Source organism: Sciurus vulgaris (assembly GCF_902686455.1).
Source record: "Sciurus vulgaris genome assembly, chromosome: 6".
Taxonomy (NCBI): Eukaryota; Metazoa; Chordata; class Mammalia; order Rodentia; family Sciuridae; genus Sciurus; species Sciurus vulgaris.
Window position 1 is genome coordinate 98,781,759 of NC_136466.1, and position 22,577 is coordinate 98,804,335.

The 22,577-nt window shown below is 33.8% G+C and overlaps 1 protein-coding gene and 1 pseudogene across 2 annotated transcripts in view; one reads left to right on the plus strand and one right to left on the minus strand.

Moving 5' to 3' along the window:
- The first annotated feature begins 492 nt into the window (after positions 1–492).
- LOC306663839 (cyclin-H-like) lies at positions 493–20,560 on the plus strand (annotated as a pseudogene). Its single transcript, XR_013766683.1, has 9 exons — positions 493–717; positions 2,005–2,127; positions 3,898–3,972; positions 5,030–5,241; positions 7,169–7,333; positions 11,434–11,504; positions 14,333–14,444; positions 17,254–17,314; positions 17,858–20,560. The product of XR_013766683.1 is annotated as a cyclin-H-like (transcript).
- RASA1 (RAS p21 protein activator 1) overlaps positions 14,536–22,577 on the minus strand; it is a 118,080-nt gene continuing 110,038 nt past the window's right edge. The window contains exon 25 of the mRNA XM_079144406.1: positions 14,536–21,446. Coding sequence (XP_079000532.1) covers positions 21,363–21,446 — 84 coding nt within the window. The 3' untranslated portion in view covers positions 14,536–21,362. The remainder of the gene's footprint in view (positions 21,447–22,577) is intronic.

Genomic DNA, 22,577 nt, shown 5'->3' on the forward strand with positions numbered 1-22,577 from the left:
TTAGTAATGCTCCAAGAATTCTTCCTTCCTTGGCCGCCACACTCATCTTTAAAAGAGCTGGGAATGCTTCGGTTTTAGAACCTTTACTATTTTCGCTTCCCCTCCAGATGACCAATCAGTCTACTACTTTCTCAACTCTTTCAAACTTTTTCTCAAATGTAATTTTCCCTCTGAGGCCAATATTTAAACACTAACACTCTCCCACTTCTGATTACCTAGTGCGAATTTGTCAACCTACTCCAACGAATATTCTACATCCCTTATGGATACCCTTGCCTGTCGCTTCTTTGCCTGAAAAGGGCGGAGCTAAGTTAAGGACCCACTGACCGGAACAAGGGGTCCTGAGGTCCCGCCCACCTGTGTCAAAAGCGGCGGGCTGAGGAACCCTGAAGACACGCCCCTCGTAGCCCGGCTCCGGAAACGCCTCGGTAGGCGGGCTCCGCACGTGGTCGTGACGTCAGCGCGCCCGCGCCAGCCGGCCTGACGCCAGGGCTTCCGCGGGATCCTGTAGGGGTCACGTCTGCTTCACACCACGGTGTGGCTGTAATTTTCCTTCTTTTTTTTGGTCCAAGCTTTCTGAACCTGGTCCTGGACGCCACGATGTACCACAACAGCAGCCAAAAGAGACATTGGACTTTCGCCAGTGAGGAGCAGCTGGCGCGTCTGCGGGCCGACGCCAATCGCAAATTCAAATGCAAAGCGGTGGCGAACGGGAAGGTGAGTTTTCAGGCGGCCACCCGCCCTGCCCCGGCCTCAAAACTCTTGAGTAGTTGTGTGATCTCTTTGGGCTTCCAACACAATCTTTCTTTGTCCCGCTTCCTCCTCCGCCGTGCGGAGTGTTTATACAACAAATTGGCGAGCACCATGCCAGGTTCTGTGGGTACGGAGACGAGCAACGCAGTCCCGATAGTAGAGAAGCAGATTGATTATGTCTTTGTAAAATGGCGAAGAAGAGCCCGTAGATACTGAGGTAGCGCAGGGCAAGAGCCATTCACTTGTCAGGGATGTCGAGGAAAGCTTTTCCCAGTAGTTGATGCAAAGTAGATGGGAAAAGAACATGCTCGACAAACAGCTGCTGGTGCAGAGGGGACAGTCAGAAGCTGCAGGACGGGGGTGCACGGAATGCTTGTTGTGGACATTGTGGCTGAAACTGAGTACCTGTGCAGCAATGGCCTAAGTAGGCAAGGAATTTTTAAGCGGAAGTAAGGAGTTTGAAATTTATACAAACACTATGGAGAACTTTTGAAAGATTTTAAATGGGAGGTTCATCATATCAGTTCCCCGTTCTAGAAAAAGGCTTCTGGCAATCTGGAGGTGAATGGATTTCATGAGGGAGGGAGACAGGAACCGTCAAACCATATGACAGAAGATGCTTTGGACTGTGACCTCCTAGCCAAGCCCCTTCTTGTACAGCTCTCAGCCTGATTTAATCTTTCTTACAAGCCCTCGCTAATCATTCTAGCACTTGCTTCACTCCTGCAAGTGTTTGATGCCTCCAAGCCTGTTGCTATTGATCTACTTTTACACTTAACTGATTTCATATATTAGTACTTATATTAGTTTGTTAGGGCTTTTAAAAAAATCACCAAGAACTGGGTAACTTAAAAAAATAGAAATTTATTGAAACGTGCTGTTTTTAAACTCAATTTGTTTGACACAGTGATTGAAAAAGGGGTGTTGAAAACTTGCCATCCATTGAAAATGTATATCTTCTTTTGTGAATTTACAGTTAATGACATTAAACCTGTGAGCATGTGCTGTTTCATGACTGTTTATGTATTAATGAAGCACTGTCCAGCTGACATTCTGAGAAATGTGATGGTATAGTTTTAGCTTACTTGGTATTTTTATAAAGATATTTTATGCAGTGCTTAGCAAATCTGTAAAGAGAATGATGGGTGGCATATTTTCCTTTGTTGCAGTTATAAACCTGATTTAATCTGGACAGAGAAGACAATTTTACAGTTAATTCACCGAATTTACACTGTAATTTCTGCTCTAAAGGTTCTTCCAAATGATCCTGTCTTTCTTGAACCTCATGAAGAAATGACACTCTGCAAATACTATGAGAAAAGATTACTAGAATTCTGTTCAGTGTTTAAGCCAGCAATGCCACGATCTGTTGTGGTAAGTTATGGTGGTAATGAAGTATGATGTCTTTCAACTGGCTTATGGAATCTGACTTCTTCTAAATTTCTAAATTCCCTATCCATGCTAATTTTTTAAAAAACTCACCTTAGGTTATATTTGTTAAGTTTTTGTCATATGTTTTTCAATAAAACCCTTGAATTATGAGTTTCTGTATCATATCTCAAAGTATTTCAAATCTTATAGTCAAAAGAATTTTGAAGTCTCTGTAAGTCATAACATCCTCATTTTATAGAGAAAAAGAAAATTTTCTCTCCAAGTTCTCAACTAGTGTACAATAGAATTGGGAACAGAACAGAGATTAGTACTTTTCAACTTTGTCACACTCAATACATGATTGGAATAATGCATTAATTTATTGTTTGTAATCATGTCCTAGCTGAAATTCATGCCACAAGAATTTTTTAAACCTTCATTAGTAGAAGCTGGGGATTTATCTTTGACTTAAAAAATGCCTTCTGGTTATTTCATAGGTATGGTTCTGAGATCCCTGTTTGTTATTGATGGGACAAGTGATGGTAAGGAGAAAGAGGTAGCTGAGATTAAAAAGCTGAATGTATAAAATATTTTTACCTTATTATCTTACAGGTTCGTTGTAAAGCACAAATATGAAAGTCATTATATATTAAGTGTTAAAGTTATACCATGCAAATAACTTATGACCCAGATAGAGTCACTTTCTAGATGTCTCCATTTTGTAGTTGAAAAAAATTGAAGTATATTAAGATATGAGTCCAAAAGCATTTTTGATATTTCTAATTCACAGATCTTTATCTGAGACATCAAAGATACACAAAGAATTTTAGAATACTTCATTAGTTTCAATCTTGAAATTTGGCTCTTTTCTATTAAAGGAAATATAAAATGACGTAGTAGGTTTAAGTGATTTGGGGATGAAGAAGCAATCCTTAAATTATGTGAAATTTCTCTTTACGCAACATGTTTGGTGAAGAATATTTTTATATAAAATGACAAAATTTTTAAAAAAAAATATTTAAAATGTAATATTCTTTTTTCTTTCATAAAATAGATTAAATGGTTATTTCATTAGTTCTAGCCAAGTAACATATTGGTTAAAAATATAGACCGGTCTTAGTTGAATTCAGCCCTGTTCTTTATTAACTGTCTGAATAAGTCACTTAACCTTGTTGATACTCAGTTTCCTTTTCTGTAGACAGTAATACTTCACCAAGTTGTTGTAAGGATTAAAATAGAATAATAGTTCTGTGCTTGCACAGAGTGGGACAAATTCAGTAAATAGTAGGTCCTGCTTCTACAGTTGAGTTTGGCAACAGTGATCACAATTATATCACAGATCTGCTATGTCATATCTTACTGGATTAGTGGATTTAGAGAGAGGGCTTATTGTCCCAACTGTGTTTTTTTGGTCAGAATTTTTCCAACATTGCTTGGTTAATTTGTGACCATTTGTATTTTTCTGATTCTAGACATTTTTTGCTACTCCTTAATTCTAAAATAACTATACACATTTTAAAATCCAGTGTCCACAAGAGGGATTACCTACGAGGCTTGCATTCAGATGGCCACAGGAAGGGAAAGAATCCTCTAACTATGGAATTTTCACAGTACTTCATCACAATTTATTTGATTTAAAGGAAAGTTAGCAGTTACTGATATTTGTCTGGAGAGCATTTTCAGAGAAACGGTTTGCACAATAAGTTATTTTCATAAAATTTATCATGTATCAATACAAATAGATCCTGATGATATCAATTTTTTTAACCTTAGGGTACAGCTTGCATGTATTTCAAGCGTTTTTTTATCTCAATAACTCTGTAATGAATATCACCCACGGATAATACTGTGAGTATAAGTTTGTCTAGTTTTTTATATTCATTAAAGATGTTTATACTGTGTGAACATTTGTGTGTGAGGTGGGCAGAGAGGCAAGAGAATTCCTCATTAAGGGCACTTTAGATTGGCATTCTTTTATCTATTTCAGAATTTAAAATCTTTCTTTACTTTTATATCCTATAATACAGATATATATTATATAATAAGTTCAGATAGTTGTCAAATTCACATTGTTTTTCTCAAACTATTTTCCCTAATACTGCCTTTTTTAGTTACACTTTCATTCTCCCAGTTGCTCAAACAGAATCATTTATGGTGATTCCTTGTTCTCCCCATGAATTCAGTTCACAGATTCTGTAATTTCATTTCATTTCAGTTAAACAGAGAGCTGTTTGTTTCCTCTTTGCTAAGCATCATGCTTATTAATGAAGATAAAAAATAGTGTGAGACTCAAGACAAACGCATTGTTCCTACTTATTTTCTTTTTTTCATTCCCATTCCCACCTGTCAAGCTCAGGTCCTTGGCCTTTTGGAACTTCCAAAAGCTCTCTGCAGTACCTTTCTTTTAGTTTTTAACTCTGAACTCATGTGGTAGTCAGTTGAATTTTATAGGTTTTTCCATAAGCTTATCATCCCCTACTTAGGTGACTTCAGACATTTCCACTGATGGCCTTCTGAAATATTCTTTTAACCTTTTTTCCATAGTCTTATGGTACATACATATACACTTTACTGTTTTTTAACTCTTTCATGTACATTCATGATACAAACTACTCTTCTTTTTCAGTTATTTTGTTTTTCCAGACTCTAGGTTGAAACTATCTGAAACTACCATTGAGTCAATGATGGCTGAATATCATGGCAATATTAGATCTAATTTTATGGTTTGTATTATGTCTGTTAATGGATAGAAGTTGACCTATTTTTTTTCCTAATTTTCTGCAATGTGTAACATAATGACTTGTATATATTAGGCAATTTTAGAAAGTACTTTGAGAAATAAAACCATTAGCTATTTCTCAAAGTATATGCCTGTGCCTCTACTCTCCCTTATTTTTTCCTCTAGGCTTACTTGTGCATTTTTGGCTTGCAAAGTAGATGAATTCAATGTGTCTAGTCCTCAGTTTGTTGGAAACCTGCGGGAGAGTCCTCTTGGACAGGAGAAGGCACTGGAACAGATTTTGGAATACGAGCTACTCCTTATACAACAGCTTAATTTTCATCTTATTGTCCACAATCCCTTATAGACCTTTTGAGGGCTTCCTCATTGATATAAAGGTAACTTATTGATATGACATAAACTAGTGAATGTACAGCTTTCCTATTCTTTTAAAGAATCTAAAATTTGATGATCTTCAATCATCCAAAATTTCTCTTCCTGCATTTTAGTATGAACAATATGAGAAACTAGGTTACTCCTTTAACAGAAGGTTGTTTATACCAACATCACCAGAAAGTAGTGCATCATGCTATGACTTTATGAAATCACTGAATGATAAGAATTTTAGCTCCATAATAATCTTCTGAGGCCATCATTATCTATGTGATTTATCACTGATGGAACTGTTATATAGCACATCACTGTATATATAATTTAAACAGTTGGTCTTTGAATATGTAGCTCTTTGAAATATAACTCTTTAAAGTGGGAAAAGATGAGAAGATTAAGAAAATGTGGTAACTGGTAGAAACAAGTTAGAGAGATTTTTGTTTTGTGGAAGACTAATAAATGTTTAAATGTTCATCCAGGGATCTAATAGTGAGAGAAAAGATTAAAGGAAAAGTGAATAACTGAAGTTTCTTTTTTGGAAAAAAGAAGAGGTTGGCCTGGGATGATTATTATTATTATTATTATTATTATTCCCTTTAGAGGGAATAATAGACCTTCCCTTTAATAAAAGGAAAGAGGAAAGTATGGATGAGGATATTGTTAGGCCTGGAGATTTGGTAATAGAAGGAAATAGTGCCTTTCTTTGTTAAGAGCAAAAATAATTTCTGAGAATGATCAGTTTTTTCTGAGAATTATCAAAGACATTGAGACAGGTGGAAATGTTTACCATACTCACTGAAAATGGGAGAGCAAATTTTCTATGAAAATACCATTGCTAAATAGTATTTAGAGACTTACTTCATGTCATTAAACATGAATTTGTGGTAATATTATCAGACTTCTGGCTGGCTTTATGTTTTCCCTGGTACTACCCAGAGTCTGGGTACAGTTGCAAATCAAAAGGTTGGTTGGAATCTGATGTGGTTGATGTTAAGTAAGAAATGTGTTGGCAGCCTAGTGGAGCAGAGAATTCAGGAGGGAAGTGAGGGCGAAAGAACAGTGGTGAGTGGAAGCAATTATAGGGATTGTGTGTCCAAAGATTCTGAGAGGGACATCTGTGAAGTATTAAGCCAATGTACTGGGGAAAAGATGTTAGTGTCAGAGTAGAGTGAATCATCATATCAGAGGTCAGGCATCTTGAAATAATGATAGGCCTGTGTGGATTGCACAATTTTGTTAGGGTTCATCTTAAAGGATATGAGTATATCAGGAAACATGAGTTCTTCCATATATTCAGGCCTATTCCAAAATAATTCTGTATGTTTTTGGAAGAAGTCTAGTAGGTTCAAGAATCATTTCATTTATGTCTTCCCAGAAGTAAACTTGAGAAGAAATTTCCTATCAAAATGTGGTAGCATGATTCTTAAATGTGGCCTTTTATCTGAATCACCTGGATCGCTGGAAAGTCTACCTGGGAATATGCATTTCTTGGGTCTACTTTTTAAATCTACTTTGAATCTCTAGGAACTTCTTCATCCCTTCTTTCCCTTCCTTCTTAAGTGGAAAAGAATAAAGAGAAGGGATTAACATAAATTGAAAATAGCATCAAGTGCTACTGTGCTGGGAACTTTTGGTGTTATTTTAAAGCATGTATTTCTTAATGAGGTTGTATTCAGAAAAGTTTGAAAAACACTGAGCTAAAGGATAATATCTGAGAAGACAAATGAAATATTCAGAATTTAATAACTTTAAATTTTGCTACATTCTAATAGTATGTACAAAATAATCTCATATTGAAAGATCATTTCTTGTATATAGAAAAGGAGTTCTTTAGCATTCTGTATTAAATACTTTCTGGTTAATATAAATGTTTTTGAACAGTAAATACTCTATTAAACTCTCAGAAATGGTAACGTTTGCAAACTTTCTTTCTAGACCCGCTATCCGGTGTTGGAGAATCCAGAGATTTTGAGGAAGGAAACAGCTGATGACTTTCTTAATAGAATTGCACTGACTGATGCTACCTTTTGTACACACCTTCGCAAATTGCCTGACTGCCATATTATCTAGTGCCTCCAGGGCTGGGATTGCTATGGAAAGGTATTATTTTGTGTTTTATCTGAGGTCAGATTCAGTCACTTGATTTAATTTTTAAATGGAGTTCAAAATTTTAAGTAAGGTTCTTCTGTGATTATAGTTTTATATATTCCTTGTAGCCTCTGAAAAAGTTGCTGAGGAAGAAATGAGATCAATTGCCTTGTAAGGAAGTCTTTTAAAATTAAGCAAAGTATTGTTGAATTAAGAAAAAATGTTTGACTAAAGTAAAAGTAAAACAGATAATCTTGGAAAAATTGATATCTATATCAATATATGGCCAATCTGCAAGTTTACGAACTGGTAAGCAACTTGAGTATAGCAAGTGTATCTGCTTTATTTTAATCATTGTTGCTGTGCTATTAAGCATACATGAAACATGAAATTCAGTAGAGATTTGTGGAAAGAATAATACTTTAGGTGATTTCCAAATAAATTGTAATTGAACCATAAATAGCTAACAAATAAATTACACACTGAGGCCCAAGCTTTATGATAAGCACTATATGTGAATTAAATTCCCCTGATTCTCACTACAGTACTTTGTGTAAAGATATGTTATAGATTATATCCATAAATGAATTTAACAATACTTGGCTATAATTTGTTTAATTGGAGAGGAGGAATAATGATATACCAGACATATTTGCTATTCTCAAGGTGCTTACCAGATTAGACTATTTTTTACTTTCTGTATTTTATTTATTTATGATCTTTGAAATTCTATTGGTTTCATTCCTAGAAATAGCTGAGGAAGAAAGATAAAAACTTTTTAAACTTTTAACTGTTTCATATTTATGATCTTTGAAATTCTATTGGTTTCATTCCTAGAAATAGCTGAGGAAGAAAGATAAAAACTTTTTAAACTTTTAACTGTTTCATATGTTTATGATGTGTTATCTATAATTTGAAATCCATTGACAAGGTGGCAGCAAGTGCAAACAATTGTAATTCAGTAATTCTCCCACTTAGTAGAAGTATTTATGTTCCCTTGTAGAATAAAGGATTTTGCCTCAGACATCTCTGGGGTATTCCACATATCACAGTATATATACCATGTTACTTTTCTAAAACATGAACAATTACAATTTTTTAAATACATCTGCATTCAAAATAAGCGATTGTGGGCTTATATTTTTTTTTATTTATGGTTTGCTTCTGTGCAAAACAAACTCAGCAACTGTATATAAATATGTACATTTAATCATAAAATGGTTTATACTGCATTTGTTTACTAAGCCATATTGATTGAGTGCCTTGTAGGTACTGTTGTGAATTGTACTACATTTTAGGAGTGTGAAGTGAACAACATATAAATCCGTGCCCTACTTAGGAAAGATAGCCATGTAAATTGTTTTTCTTTTTTTTAATATTTTTTTAGTTGTTAGTGGACCTTTAATTTATTTATGTCGCAGTGCTGAGAATCAAACCCAGTGACTCACACATGCTAGGCAAGCACTCTACAACTGAGCCACATGTAAATTGTTGATGTCTATGGAGTTTAAGTGTGGAATTTTCATTTAATAAAGGCTAAACCTTTTTCCCACAATTTGGATAGCCAAAGTTTCATTTAATCTGTTGAAGCATTTTATGCAGTGTATACTGCAGTTTTCCTCTAGTGAAATTTTAATGGTATGAGAGTTATGTGGTGACATTTTTAGTTAAGCACCCTAAGGTCCAGATTTCAGTTTATTTTAGTTTACTTATAATTCCAAATAGAAAAAATTGGAATTGTGGTACCCTGGTCCATTGCAGATTAAATAGGCTTTTATGACATTCTCAGGGACTGTAGACATGGGACATTATTTTCCCGTTAGGGAAATACTTTCTCTTCATTATAAACTTAAACGTGACTTACAGACACTCTTTTGGGATATGTGGGAATTGCATTTACAGTTATTGCTAAACAGATAGGCTTTTATGCTGTTGTTAACATTTGGGACAGTGCCTCACATGACTACTCATAGAATGTTATTTTGGGGTTCTCTTTTTGGTGGATATAGAGCTTTATTTCGCATCTGCTAATTTGACTCAAGGTATTCTTAATTGCCTGTGGATTTTTAACAAATCAAATATTAAAAGTCTAATTCAGAATTGAGATTGGGTTAAAAAGATTCAGAGGTAAAGAATCTCTGGTGGCCAAGTGTATCACTCTTAAGCTTAAGAAATTAAAAGGAGGAATAAAAAGAAACAAAGGAATGGCAAAAAATGTGAGGAGTTTTAGAAAGAAGGGGAAAGGAAATAACTAAATTAAGTTATTTTGAATCATTTATGACCAGAAATGCATTAGTTGTCCAGAAAGTTATTGATTTCCATATCCAAAATTAGTTCCCATAATAGGAAAAAAAGGTGTAATACCAAATTTACAAGAGTGTTGTAGAACCTTGTAATAAAGTTTAAATAATCTGAATAGTTTAAGAGATATATAGCAACCACAGTTCTTTCTTCTTTTTTTAAAATTTTTAATTTTTTTTCATACATGTATATAGGGTAATAATGTCTGTCTCAATCTACCATCCTTCCCATCCCCACCTGCCCCACCTCTCCCCTCACTCCCCTCTGTACAAGCCAAAGTTCCTTCATTCTTCCCCACTATGGATCAGCATCCATTTATCAGAGAAAACATTGGGCCTTTGGTTTTTGGGATTGGCTTATTTCACTTAGCATTGATATTCTGTAGTTCTCTCTGTATAATTGCATTCTTCTTTAAGGCCGAGTAATATTCCATCATGTATACATACCACATTTTCATCTGTTGAAGGGCATCTAGATTGGTTCCACAGTGATGTGGCTGCATCGTTGTAGTATGCTGATTTTAAGCCCTTTGGGTATAAGTTTTCTTAGGAATCTCCATACTACTTTCCATGGTGGCTACACCAATCTGCAGTCCCACCAGCAATGTATACCTTTTTCCCCACATCCTCACCAACACTTATTATTGCTTGTATTCTTGATGATAATTGATATTCTGACGGAGTAAGATGAAATCTTAGTTTTGGTTTGCATTTTCTAATTACAAGAGATGATGAACATTTTTTTCATATGTTTGTTGATTGATTGTGTTTCTTTTTCTGAGTGTCTGTTCAGTTTCTTAGCCCATTTACTGACTGGGTTATTTGGGTTTTGAGTGTTACGGGTTTTTTTTAGTTCTTTTTATATCCTGGATATTAGTGCTCTGTCTGAGGTGCGTGTGGTAAAGATTTTTTCCCATTCTGTAGACTCCGTCTTCACGTTATTGTTTCCTTTGCTGAGAAGAAGCTCTTTAGTTTGAATCCATCCCATTTATTGATTCAATAGCAGTTCTTAGTTTTTTGTAACTATTTTCCCTAAGGGAAAAACTAATACTTTTTTGTATTTGTTTGAATGACTTCTTATGCTTTGAAAATCTGTTTTCTTAGGCTTTTATCAAATATGGATCAATTTTGGGTATACTAAACTTCAGACTAAGTAAAAAATATACAAATTGTATTTTCATACTACTGTAGTCGTTCTGAGAAAAACAGGTAATTAGACTTTATATCACATTGATGGAAAAGTACTGACACCTTTGATTTGGACTAAAGCATAGGTGATATTGTCATTGGTTTGAATGTCTCTTATTCACAAGAAGTGCAATTATAGATAACATGATCTTGATATTCAAAAGAGAGAAAATCCTTACTAATGCCAAATTCTCGTTCTGTTACCTTTAAGCTTTATGACTTGGTCAACTGCAAGGTCATGATTTGTCCATTACTATAATTAAGATTCCTTATCCATGAAATGAAGTTAGACTTCCAGAAAGCCTAAATCCGATACTATAAATATTGACTACTATTGCTGTTTTCATACTGTTTTCCCTTTGAAAGCTATGCACTATAACATTTAAGTTAATTAACTTTGAACAGTGAACATCTTTTAAGCTAATGAGTTGTAGTAAACCCTTGAGACTGTAATAGCTGTAAATTATACTTTTACAGAGTTCAACGTATTATGTAATCTTTAAAAAATAAATTAATTTTAAAATTGTTTTTGATGAAATGAACATGGAGGCAAACAATTTATGATATCATGTTCTCTGATATGCTGTTTTCAATAGATTAAAATTGTTTTCCTTTCTTTGCCAGTTATTTATCAGAGAGTCTAATGCTGAGAGAAAATAGAACTTGCTTGTCACAGTTACTAGATATAATGAAAAGTAAGTAAAATAGAATACAAACTATTCTATTACAAAGCTGTTTTCTGAATAAATATTTATATGGTATTTAACTTAAGATAATAGATTTTTGTTTAGATTTACCTTTACTGGATTATTACAGAAGCATTAAAAATACATTGGTGGGGATTGTGGCTTAGTGGTAGAGCACTCACCTAGCATATGTGAGGCACTGGGTTCGATCCTCAGCACCACATATAAATAAATAAGATAAAAGGTATTTTCCATCTACAATTAAAAAAGAATTTTTTTTTTTAAATTGAACAGATTAAAGGTACATAGAAGGAAGTAGTCCTCAAACATATATCAGGAAAGTGAAAATCAGATTCAGAAGGGGATTTGTGAGTCAGCAAGATCCTTTTAAAGTATACACAATTATGTGACAGGCACTAAAAAGATCAAAGGGAACTAACTTAAGGATAACATTTAAATTCAGCATGTCTGTTTTGTAGATGAATCAGTTTTAACTAGCTAATGTGTCACTTGTTGGTCATTTTGTTAGTTGATAATAACAAAGGCCATGGTTCTCAACTGGGGATAATTTTTGTAATGTCTGGAGACATTTCTGTCACAACTTAGAGGGTAGTAATGGTTAACAGCATCTAGTAGGTAGAGGTAAGAATGCTTCTGAACATCCTAAGCTGCTGTAGAAAGCAAAAAATGGCTTCCCAAGAGAGATCCATGTTCTATTCCCTGGTTACCTTGTATGACAAAAAGGAAAAAAAGTGAGATTGGGGGTATGTGTAGATAATTTAAGGATTTTGAGATGGTGGCATTGACCTGGATTATGGAGGTGAGGACTAAATGCAGTTACAAGGTTCCTTGTGAGAGAAGGGTAGAAAAAAATTTGACACATCTAGAGATAGCAGAGAATTTGAAGATGTTGGTTTTGAAAATTGTAGGAATGTGGCCACAAGCCAAAGAGTGCTGGCAGCTACTAGAAGTTGGAACAGGCAAAGAATGGATTCTTCATTGGAACCTCCAGATAGTTGCCCTGCCCATACCTTAATTTTGGCTGAGGGAAACTGATTTCAGACTCCTGGACTACAAAACTTTGAGAGAATACATTTTGGCTATTTTTAAATGCCAGGTTTATGGTAATTTTAATAGCAGCCTCAGGAACCTAATGTAGACCTTTACAAAAAAGAATAATTCAGCCCAAAATATCATTAGTGCTAGTGTTGAGAAACCCTGTTTTAAAGACTGAGTAGAATCTCTGCCTAATTGATTAGCCGGAGTAGCCATGCTTCTTCATTCTTAATTCTTGCCCGTGACACACTGATTGCTCACTTATGGTTACTGGACTACTCTTTAGGGTTAAAAGTTAGTTCTTTTGTTCCCAAACTTTTTTATGACTATTTTTATTAATTAAATTTGTAATTAAACTATATGTTGACTAAACCAAGAAAATATAAGATTTCAGATCTTGATTTGGGGTGACAGCAAACAGATATATATATTTTTATGTTTATTTTAAAGGTAGGATGCTTTTGGACATGTTGATTTCACTTCTTAATTCTCTGAAGTGATGATCTTTAGGGCTGAGATCTTCCCTCTTTGAGAATGATGAATTAGGTGTGAATCATAAGCTGTAGGTCTTTATTTTTACCACCAGAGGGTTCACTTTCAAAGCTAATTGTTATTTGGCCAGATATCCGGATCACAGTAGAAGGGAGCCTTAAAGATACACCACTATACTCATTTAAAGCTTTGTGGTAAGTTTTATTACTGATTTCTCAGTACCTTTATTTTATTCCATTTATTTTGACAGGAAAAAAATAATTCTTCATAAAATATTGATTTTGAACAATGTTAAAATATTCATAGGTTTAACACAAATACATTGAATTCCAAGTACTAATTCAGTTGAAAACACTGCTTTGCTTTGTTTGCTTATGAAATAAATCAGTAATATAATTACCCATTTGGAGCACATGGCTGGCTAATAATAAGCCTAGATCTTTGGTTTATTACACTTGAATAACAAGATCAGCTAGAGGATTTTTTGTTTTGTTTTGCAGTTGTAAAGTTACTGATAGTTTCCTTTAAACCTAAAGGAAGACATGATGTGGGTTTTTTTTTTTTGGTTGTGGAATCAATGGGGATTTGATCCCAAGGGCACTTTACCACTGTGCCACTAAGCTATATCCTGATTCCACCTTCCACCCACCCCCGGCCCCCTGCACCTGCCCCTGCCCACTTTATTTTAATTTTGAGACTGGGTATTGCTAAATTGCCCAGGCTTGCTGGCCTTGAATTTAAAAGATCCTCCAGCCTCAGTCTCTTGAGTGCTGGAATTATAGGCAAGCACCATCATACCCAGCTTGACATTTTTTTTTTACTGTACTTAAACATCCTTCTTTATTATATGTTACATAGTAACAATTTCTTTTGTAAAAAAGAAGTATACTCCTTGACCACCATCTTTAGGATAGGATGTTATGAATATGGTTGGTTGTAGAAAACAAAGTATGCTCACTGAATCATGTAGGAATTTTTAAATAGAAAAGCTAAAAACTAAGCAAAAAGTGAACATGGTAGTATTTGCACAAAATTAAAACAAGTGGATTATATAGCATGCTTATCTTTATGTGGTACATGAATGAGATAAAGAGCAGACAGACAGCCATGTTATCGGAATTTAAGAATGGTGCTTCTTAGATTTCAATCCACAATAACAAATACTGTTAAAGAATAATCATGTTGAATGCTTTTTGTAGTTTGCTATAACAAGATGGGAGATTATTATTCATCTCCCTTTACCAAAATAATTTATAATTCAGTGTAAATCCTTTTTTATCTCCACATAGACATGAGAAACTTAGTAAAAAAGTACGAACCACCCAGATCTGAAGAAGTTGCCATTCTAAAACAGAAGTTGGAGCGATGTCATTCTGCAGAGTTTGCACTTAATGTAATTACGTAAGTAGATATGAGAGTTATTCAGATATACTTGTAACTGTTACCTAATCCAACTGGTCTTAAGAATAATTTTATTGTAAAAGTTTGTTCATGTGGGAAAAACTGGCTTGTCAATCAATTTTTTTTTTTTTTAAACCAAGTACACATTTCTAATAGGATTAAACATAATAATTGGTTTGGCTTCCCTGTACAGTTCTTATTCCTTCCTGCTATCACTAATGTCTTTGGCTTGTAGGTCTTTTCCTCCTTGTGGGATATCAGTGGGCAGTCCTTCTACAGAATTCCTGAATCTTTTCCTGACATTTTAATCTTTGGTCTTGTCACAGGTCTGATATTTGGTCTGAGGAACAAGCATATGGTTCCAGACTTATTTTTTTCAGCTAGAGTGGAAAAACTTAATAGTTTCTTTCAGTAACAAACTATATTGAAGATAGAATAGGAAAATGTGCTGTTGGATCTTTTTTTGCACCCATGGGAACATCCTTAATGTCTCTTAATTTGTAGGCTAATATGGAATCAACATAAAATTTACATGTTTCGTATAAAGGATTCACTCTAACTTTAGATGATAGGAATGGTGAAACTAAAATATTTTATATCTTCTGTGGGCTGCATTCTAATTAGAAATTTCTTCTGCCTTATTTATTATTAATTGGAAGTTAGCTGTGGCATCTTAGAGTTAAGATGTATTTGAAATATTTTGATCCCTGTATTTGGCGAATATATTTTAATGGATGTGTATGAAAACTAGACTAGCATTTCAAAACCTTCAGAACAGATATATGACTCAGAATCCTTAACGGTACAGTTGTAGTAGGGGAATATCCAGGTATATATGGAGTATGCAGATTAAAGGAGTATTTTATTTATTGTTTTATTTTTTGGTACCAGCGATTGAACCCAGGGGCACTTAACCACTAAGTCACATCCCCAGCCGCCACCCTTTTTAAATTTTTTTTTTTAAGTTGCTGAGGTTGGTAATGAACTTGTGATCCTTCTGTCTTGGCCTCCCAAGCCATTGGGATTATGTGCCACTGTGCCCAGATAAAAGACTATTCTATTATAATCATAGTTATAACTTCAAAGCATGGCTTAGTATAGACCCTGAAGTGTTAGAAGTAAAAACACGTTGACCTTAATAAACAAAAGTTTTACAGCTCTCACTGGGTTTTCAAGTTGATTTTGAAATGGGCTGAAACCAGGAATTAGCAGATTGTGGCCTACCAGCCAAATCTGGCCCCCCTACCTGTTTTCTTTAGAAATACAATTTTATTGGAACATAGAATACACATTAGTTTACATATTATTATAGCTGTATTCATGTCATTGCAAGAAAGTTGAGTGGTTGTGACAAACTGATAATATAGCTTGCAACAACTAAAATATTTACTCTTTGGTTTAAGTTTTTCAGCCACTGCTTTGGACTTGAACTATTCTTGCTGAGCAACTAATCCAAAATTCCCGATTGTCAGAGTTTTACATTGTACTCCCAAGTTATCACTTGCTTTGTTTTCTGACAGATTCTACATGAGTACCTGAGAACTACTTCTCATATTGTCAGTATTTTTCTAAAAAATTCAAGACATACTTTTATAAAATAAAAACTATACTAGAAAAAGGAAACATACAAAAATATAAGTTTAAATTTTATTATGAACAGTCAAAATTGTTCTGTTAAATTGATAAGAAAGTTTCTAAATACAATTTCTGTACTACTTATCTCACTGCAAACTGAAACAGTTCAAGAACCACACTATTGGTAGCATTACTTTAAGACAAAATATTTGTTCTTTGATCTTTAAATTTTTTTTTTATTACACAAGAACTATATTGTCAGTAAGTCAATCAAGACAGGTAAAGCCAAAGCTCCCTTTGATCAAAACCCAAATCTCAGCATCTCAGAAGTAACTTATCAATTGGTATTTACCTTTGCCAACCTTTTATCTGTGTGTGTGGGGTGTGTATGTGTATGTGTGAGAGAGAGAGAGAGAAGTATTTTTGTTTTCCCTTTGTATGTCATCCTACATATTGTATAACACTTAATATCATTAATCTTTAACTTTTGCCAGTCTGGGTGAAAAAAACTCACATTAGTATTTTAATTTGAACTTCCTGATTACCATGAGGCATTAGTATTTCTATGTTTAACATTTATATTTCTTGCATATTGGTTATTTATAAAACTTTCCCAGCTTTCTTGTGTTTTTTGTTTTGTTTTGTTTTGTTTTTTGGTAATTCTTTATAACATTTTGCTTTTTGTTTAGCTGTTAAAACCACTTAGAATTGCTTATGGTAAATTTTTTCTAAATATTAATTTTTCTCCCAGATCCTTTTAGAATATTTCATGTTTTTCTCACACTGAACTATTTTTTTGACAGATTAAATTCCTATGTATCCAGCCATTTCTTGCCTGCATGAATCATTGATGTATAATATAATAATAACATGCTTTTAATTACTTTAGCTTTTAGTTACCTTTTATGATAACTAAGAAAAAAATTTTTTTTTTTTTTTTTTTTTTTTTTTTCCAGATTCTCTTTGCTCTTTTTCCCATATTCTTTCCTTGGTCAGTGGTAGAGTGGCATGTTCCAAGAAGGGAAAAAAAAAAAAAAAAATTAGAACTGCGTTCAATTTAAACATTGATTTGAAAAGTATTGTCTTTATCCATAATTCTTTTTCTTTTTACTTATCCAAGCCCTGTTCTTCAGTACATAAAATTTCAAATTACCCTTGTTAGTTTATTACCAGTTTATATTTTTAGTTTCTGTTGCCAGTACCAGATTGCTTATTGATAATTGCTTAATTACAGGAAGAAGAGAAAGGGCTATGAGGATGATGATTATGTATCAAAGAAAGCCAAACATGAGGAGGTATGTTTACTAAAAAGTGAACTTTAACTCATCTTTGTTACACATTCTGGTATGACATATAGTTGAGATTTATTGTTTGTGAATATGACAGAGGTTTAGGCTTTCCAAGTCTTCATTTTGTGCATACTTCTTTATGTACACTGTCCATTATTTAAGGGATTTTTCTTGCTTGCCTTAGCCTGTTCTGAAGCAGTTAAATAATTATTTGGTGAAGATTCCTTCCTAAATTCCTAGAAGGCAGCACAAGTTTTTGTTTTATTTTTTATTCTCCAAGAATTCTTCCCTTGCCCCTTTTCTTCAAAATGGGCAAGTCAGAGATAAAATGAAAAATTAGAGACAGAAGGTTGCAAATATAATCTGTACTCCCAATTAGTGTGGTCTGGTGAGAGTATTACTATTAAGATTAGTCTACTGTAAACTTTCCTAGTTTATCTTCTATAAACATAGGAAAAGGAATATTTTCATAGGGAGGAAAGGAGGTAAAATACATCTTATCCTTAACAGGTTTTTTTGTTTTTTTTTGTTTTTTTTTTTCCTTCTTAGGAAGAATGGACTGATGAAGACCTGGTAGATTCTCTCTAACCATTTGAAGTCAATATGTCAGTGCTAACTAATTAGCAGAAGTAGGAAGCGTATATGGCACTTTACTCAAAAAGTAAAATGTGAAAATATCAAAATATATTAAACTTTTTGTTACTTATTTTCCTTTTGTAAAGTAGCTTTGTGTAAAATAAAATGTCTTTTTAAAAGCCAGAATGGAAGAAATAATCATGCCCCACCATAACTATCAAATTATTCTTCCTATGGTAACGAAATTAAAACTATAATGTGTTTATATATACTGTTTTAAACAAAATGTGATAAGCAAACCTATTCTTTTTAAAAAAAGGTCTTCACAAAAACCATAACTTAGTAGTCACCTTTAAAAGTGCTAAGGAGTGTGTTTTACCCTCTGGAAACCTTTATAAATGGCTTTTTAGATGCTAGCCAGATACATTATTTGTGCATAACTACCGAACTGCACAATATATTGCAGCTGTTACTTGGTAATGACAGGTAGTCATCCTAGGTAGTAGAATTTTTTGTCCTCATTTAATTATCAGAAAACATTTCATTTCCAAATGTATTTTTTTAAAAATCAAATATGCATTCTTGAGTAGCTATCTAGATAAGAATTTTTAAATTGCCCTAGATAAGTAATAAAAAATTATATATTCAGTTGTATACTCATTCTATATCACCTATATGCGAATCCATACAAATAGGTGTTACAGTTATTAGGAATTTAAGAATAAATATGTTTAAGAAATGTGATGTAAAAATACAGACTATGGTACCAAATGACTTTGGTATGTATCAGGGCCACCTCTACTTTGCCATTGACCTTTTAAGTTATTAAACTGCTGTGTACCAGTTTCCCAAGTTGAAAATAGGAAGATAATGCCCACTCCTCATAGGATTAAGCAGTGTCTGCATATGCTAATACTCAACTGCCCTGAATCTAATTCATTGTATGAATACACACACTTCAGACTTGGCGCATCCCAGGCTGCACTTCCTATGAAGGTAGGTAGCAGTTTACTTTTGTCTTGGTATGTGACAGCAGTATTTACTATATGCATATTCATCTCTAATAATCCTTTAGATTTTAAGCATGAGGTTTTGGGTTTGGGTTTTGTTTTGTTTCCTTCTTAAATGAAGGGAATAAAATTGATGAAATGGGACTTTACAAAAACAGTAGAATAAGCCAAAGCTTATAGTTCTTCAATATAATTCAAGTTAAATAGCATTATGCTAGATATAGAATTGCAAAGTGTTCACAATTTATCTCTTCCTTTCCTTTCAGATCAATAAACTTTGGCATCAGAGCAAGGTCCACATTTATCTCTGAAAATTTCCTACCTAGCCCCATTAAAAAAAAAATGTTTGAGAGATTTCATTTCATCACTGACCACCTAGTTACTACAGGGCCTATAAAGGTAAGTAACAAGTTTTCCATTCCAATTTAAGAGAGTCTCTTAAATCTTTCAGGTTTGTGTTTTTAGTAAATGGTAGGAAAGGGTGAAGCATTTCAGTCTACAGAATGACAGGTAGATTTGTATGGCTATAGACTGAGGTATGACTTAATGGGAGGGAACTAAAATCCCTTGAACTAGAGTTCAGACCTTTCTGCTTGTTAAAACATGTTAGGAAATGTGACTAGTCCTTATCTCTTAGTCTCTCTTCTATCTTGTAAACTTATAGAAAAGAGACCAGCTGTGGAACTCTAGCCAGAAAATAGGAGAAATTGAAAATAGGAAGGAAGCGATAGGATACAGAGATAAGAAAGGTGAGAATGAAATGCATTCATTTCAAGGAAAAGGAGTACAGGATATGTGTTTTTAATATCATTGGTGAACTGTAATTGAAGGCACATAAGCCAACTGCCTCTGTAAAAATAACTGCCTTAATAATTGCTGAAAACAATACTAAGTAGCCATATTTTAAACCTTTAGGGGCTGGGGTATCTCAGTGGTAAAACACTGCCTACTTAGCATGCACAAAGCCTTAGGTTCTATTTCTAGCACTGCAAATAAAAAATAAACCCTTGACTACAAATCAACATCTTCACTCATTCTTATCAGAGGAGTAGATTCAAGTGTTGCTCTTAAAATCTAGGCCTTTAGAAGACTTTTCTTTACTGTGTGAACTGGTAGTCTTCATACCTTGCTTGCATCCTGTCTCACTCAAAAACTGTTTATTAATGATAGCTCATGTCTTATCTCCCTTGCCCAAAATAAGGAAGGAGATGTAGCTCTGTGTGTGTGTGTGTGTGTGTCTGTATGTGTATATTGAATGAATAAATGGAACCCTTTTCAAAAGAAACCATTAGCAAAGATACTGACTGAAGTTTCATCTTCTCCCTGGGCTTTGCTCTGGTGCTAAAGTTTGAACTGTCCCTAAAGGAAGAAGAAAATAATGAAATTAAATGCTGAGCTACATTTAGGTAGAAGTAATCAATTATACAAGATATCCCTTGGTTTTATTTTAACTTAACCCTTGTGAATATTTCACAAAAATACACAAACAAGCAAATAAAACTATACAGTCAAACTAAATATCCAGCAGATACAACAAGTAGTCAGAAGATCAAAGATGGATAAGTTGTTAAGTGGCTGATGAGGTTGTCTGCACAAAGGGGTAACACAGAAAAATCAACTTGAAATTAACAAAAGCATTCGAGTTTTTGTTTTGTTTTGTTTTGTTTTTTACAAAAAAGAAACTGATAATCTATAAAATGGTTGAAAGGGTAACATGCATTCTTCAGTACAATGACCAGTAATATTTACTGAATTCAAGCTATTTACTGTTGTAAACATTTAACAAAAGCATTATGATCTCTAAATACAGTCTTTGACAATTCCAACAAAATAAGTGGTATGTTTAAAAAATAAAGCTGATGAGCAATAGATCAATTCTATATATTTTCTTTCAACAGTTCCAGAAAGAGAAATAGCACAGTATTTTTAAAAAGTATACAGCAAAGATTGTTCCTATTGTAATGGCAAACTCTGGAAACTGTAAATATAAATGAAGTCATTGAACAGTCAAATGGTCATATTCCTAAACAGGAAGGAATTACAGTAAGAACAGTCTGCAGTCCAGTTATACGCAATTGTCAATAGAGAATGCTTTTTCCTCGTCAGTTGTTTTCAGTTCTTTTTCCGAGAGACAGCAAAACTTTGGCAATTGGTGTATTGAAAACATATTTTCAAAGTTCAAGATAGAGTCATAGCATTTTTTGTGAAAGGTGGTCCGTACACCAAGGCTCAGAATTTGGTAAAGATTCCATGTGGAGAAAGTGCAAATATTCTGCACAGATAGCTTACAAAATGGCTGGCACAGTTATTTACCAACAGAATCTTGGGTTTTGTTTGCATAGCTCACACATCACTGGAATGTGGAAAGGTGTGCTATTTTTTTGGCAAGAGCAAAGGAGACAATTATACTGATGTGAATTACCATGTTGGGCATGCTGAATCCATGCAGATCATCGAGGCAAAGGCTGCTACCTGACATCATTGGTTTTTGTATACTGGTTTTGTTTTTGTTGAAGCAATTCTGTTATAGCCAGAAGCTTTTTCAGTACATGCTAGATAGAAGGAAACAGTGTAAAAATATTTAGTAAATAAATGAAAGCTTGGTCTGAAATTCAAGTTGGGAATCTGGATTTGAAAAGAGCTACATCAAAGAAAAGGAGTTCAAAAAACAGATTCATTAGTAATCTATTATTCAGAACATGACTGAGTATCTTTAGTTATATAACCAAGATAAAAGAATAACAGAAATGCATTTGTGTTTTGTTGTCTCCTATCTTGCCAGGACAATCTCTGATATAGATCATCTTATCACAATACAGATTTGTCATTAAAAACCTAAAGTTAAGGGGCTGGGGTTATGGCTCAGTCGTAGAGCACCTGCCTAGTACATGTCAGGCACTGGGTTTGATCCTCAGCACCACATTAAAGAAATAAGTAAATAAGATAATTATGTCCAGCTACCAAAAAAAAAAAAAAAAAAAAAAGCCTAAAGTTAAGTTAAAAAAATTCTAAAGTAGAGTTCTAATGAGGGAGACTGTAAAACTGTTATCTAAAATTGGAATAAAGAAAATCTTGAGGATTCTCAAATCTCAGGTTGAAGAAGACCTGAAACTAAACTCATTTCTTGAATTTCTTTTGCAAAATCCCAGATGATTATCCAGTATAATGATAACGTTCACTATCTCCTGAAACCATGGAAGAAAGGAGTCAGACATATGTAGTATGTACCTTGATAAAACTGCCCCCACTTAACTCCTGAAAGTAGCCCTTATCTCAGGCCATTCAGAACATAATTCATTTTGTTCTCTTCTTCAAGATAAAGAGGAACTGGAATTTGAAAGGACTTATTTGAGTAGTATTCCAATCTGTATCTGTTGATTCTACTAATATCAACTAGTATTTCTTAAAGTGTGAGCTATGATCCACTAGCATTTAAATCCTTATTAGAAATGCAGTTTCCAAGGCCACTCCAAAATCAGATGGAATTTGAAAACATAATCTTTCAAACTACCCCAATAATTCTCATGTGTTTCATAATTTGAGAATCACTTTGGCTGTGTACTCTGTGAAAGACAGAAACTGAAATAAAAATTCTAAAAAACACTTATCAACTCACTTGCCATTTTCACAGACATTTGAAAGTGTATGAACACAATCATTTTCTAGTAGAGTTAAAAATTTAA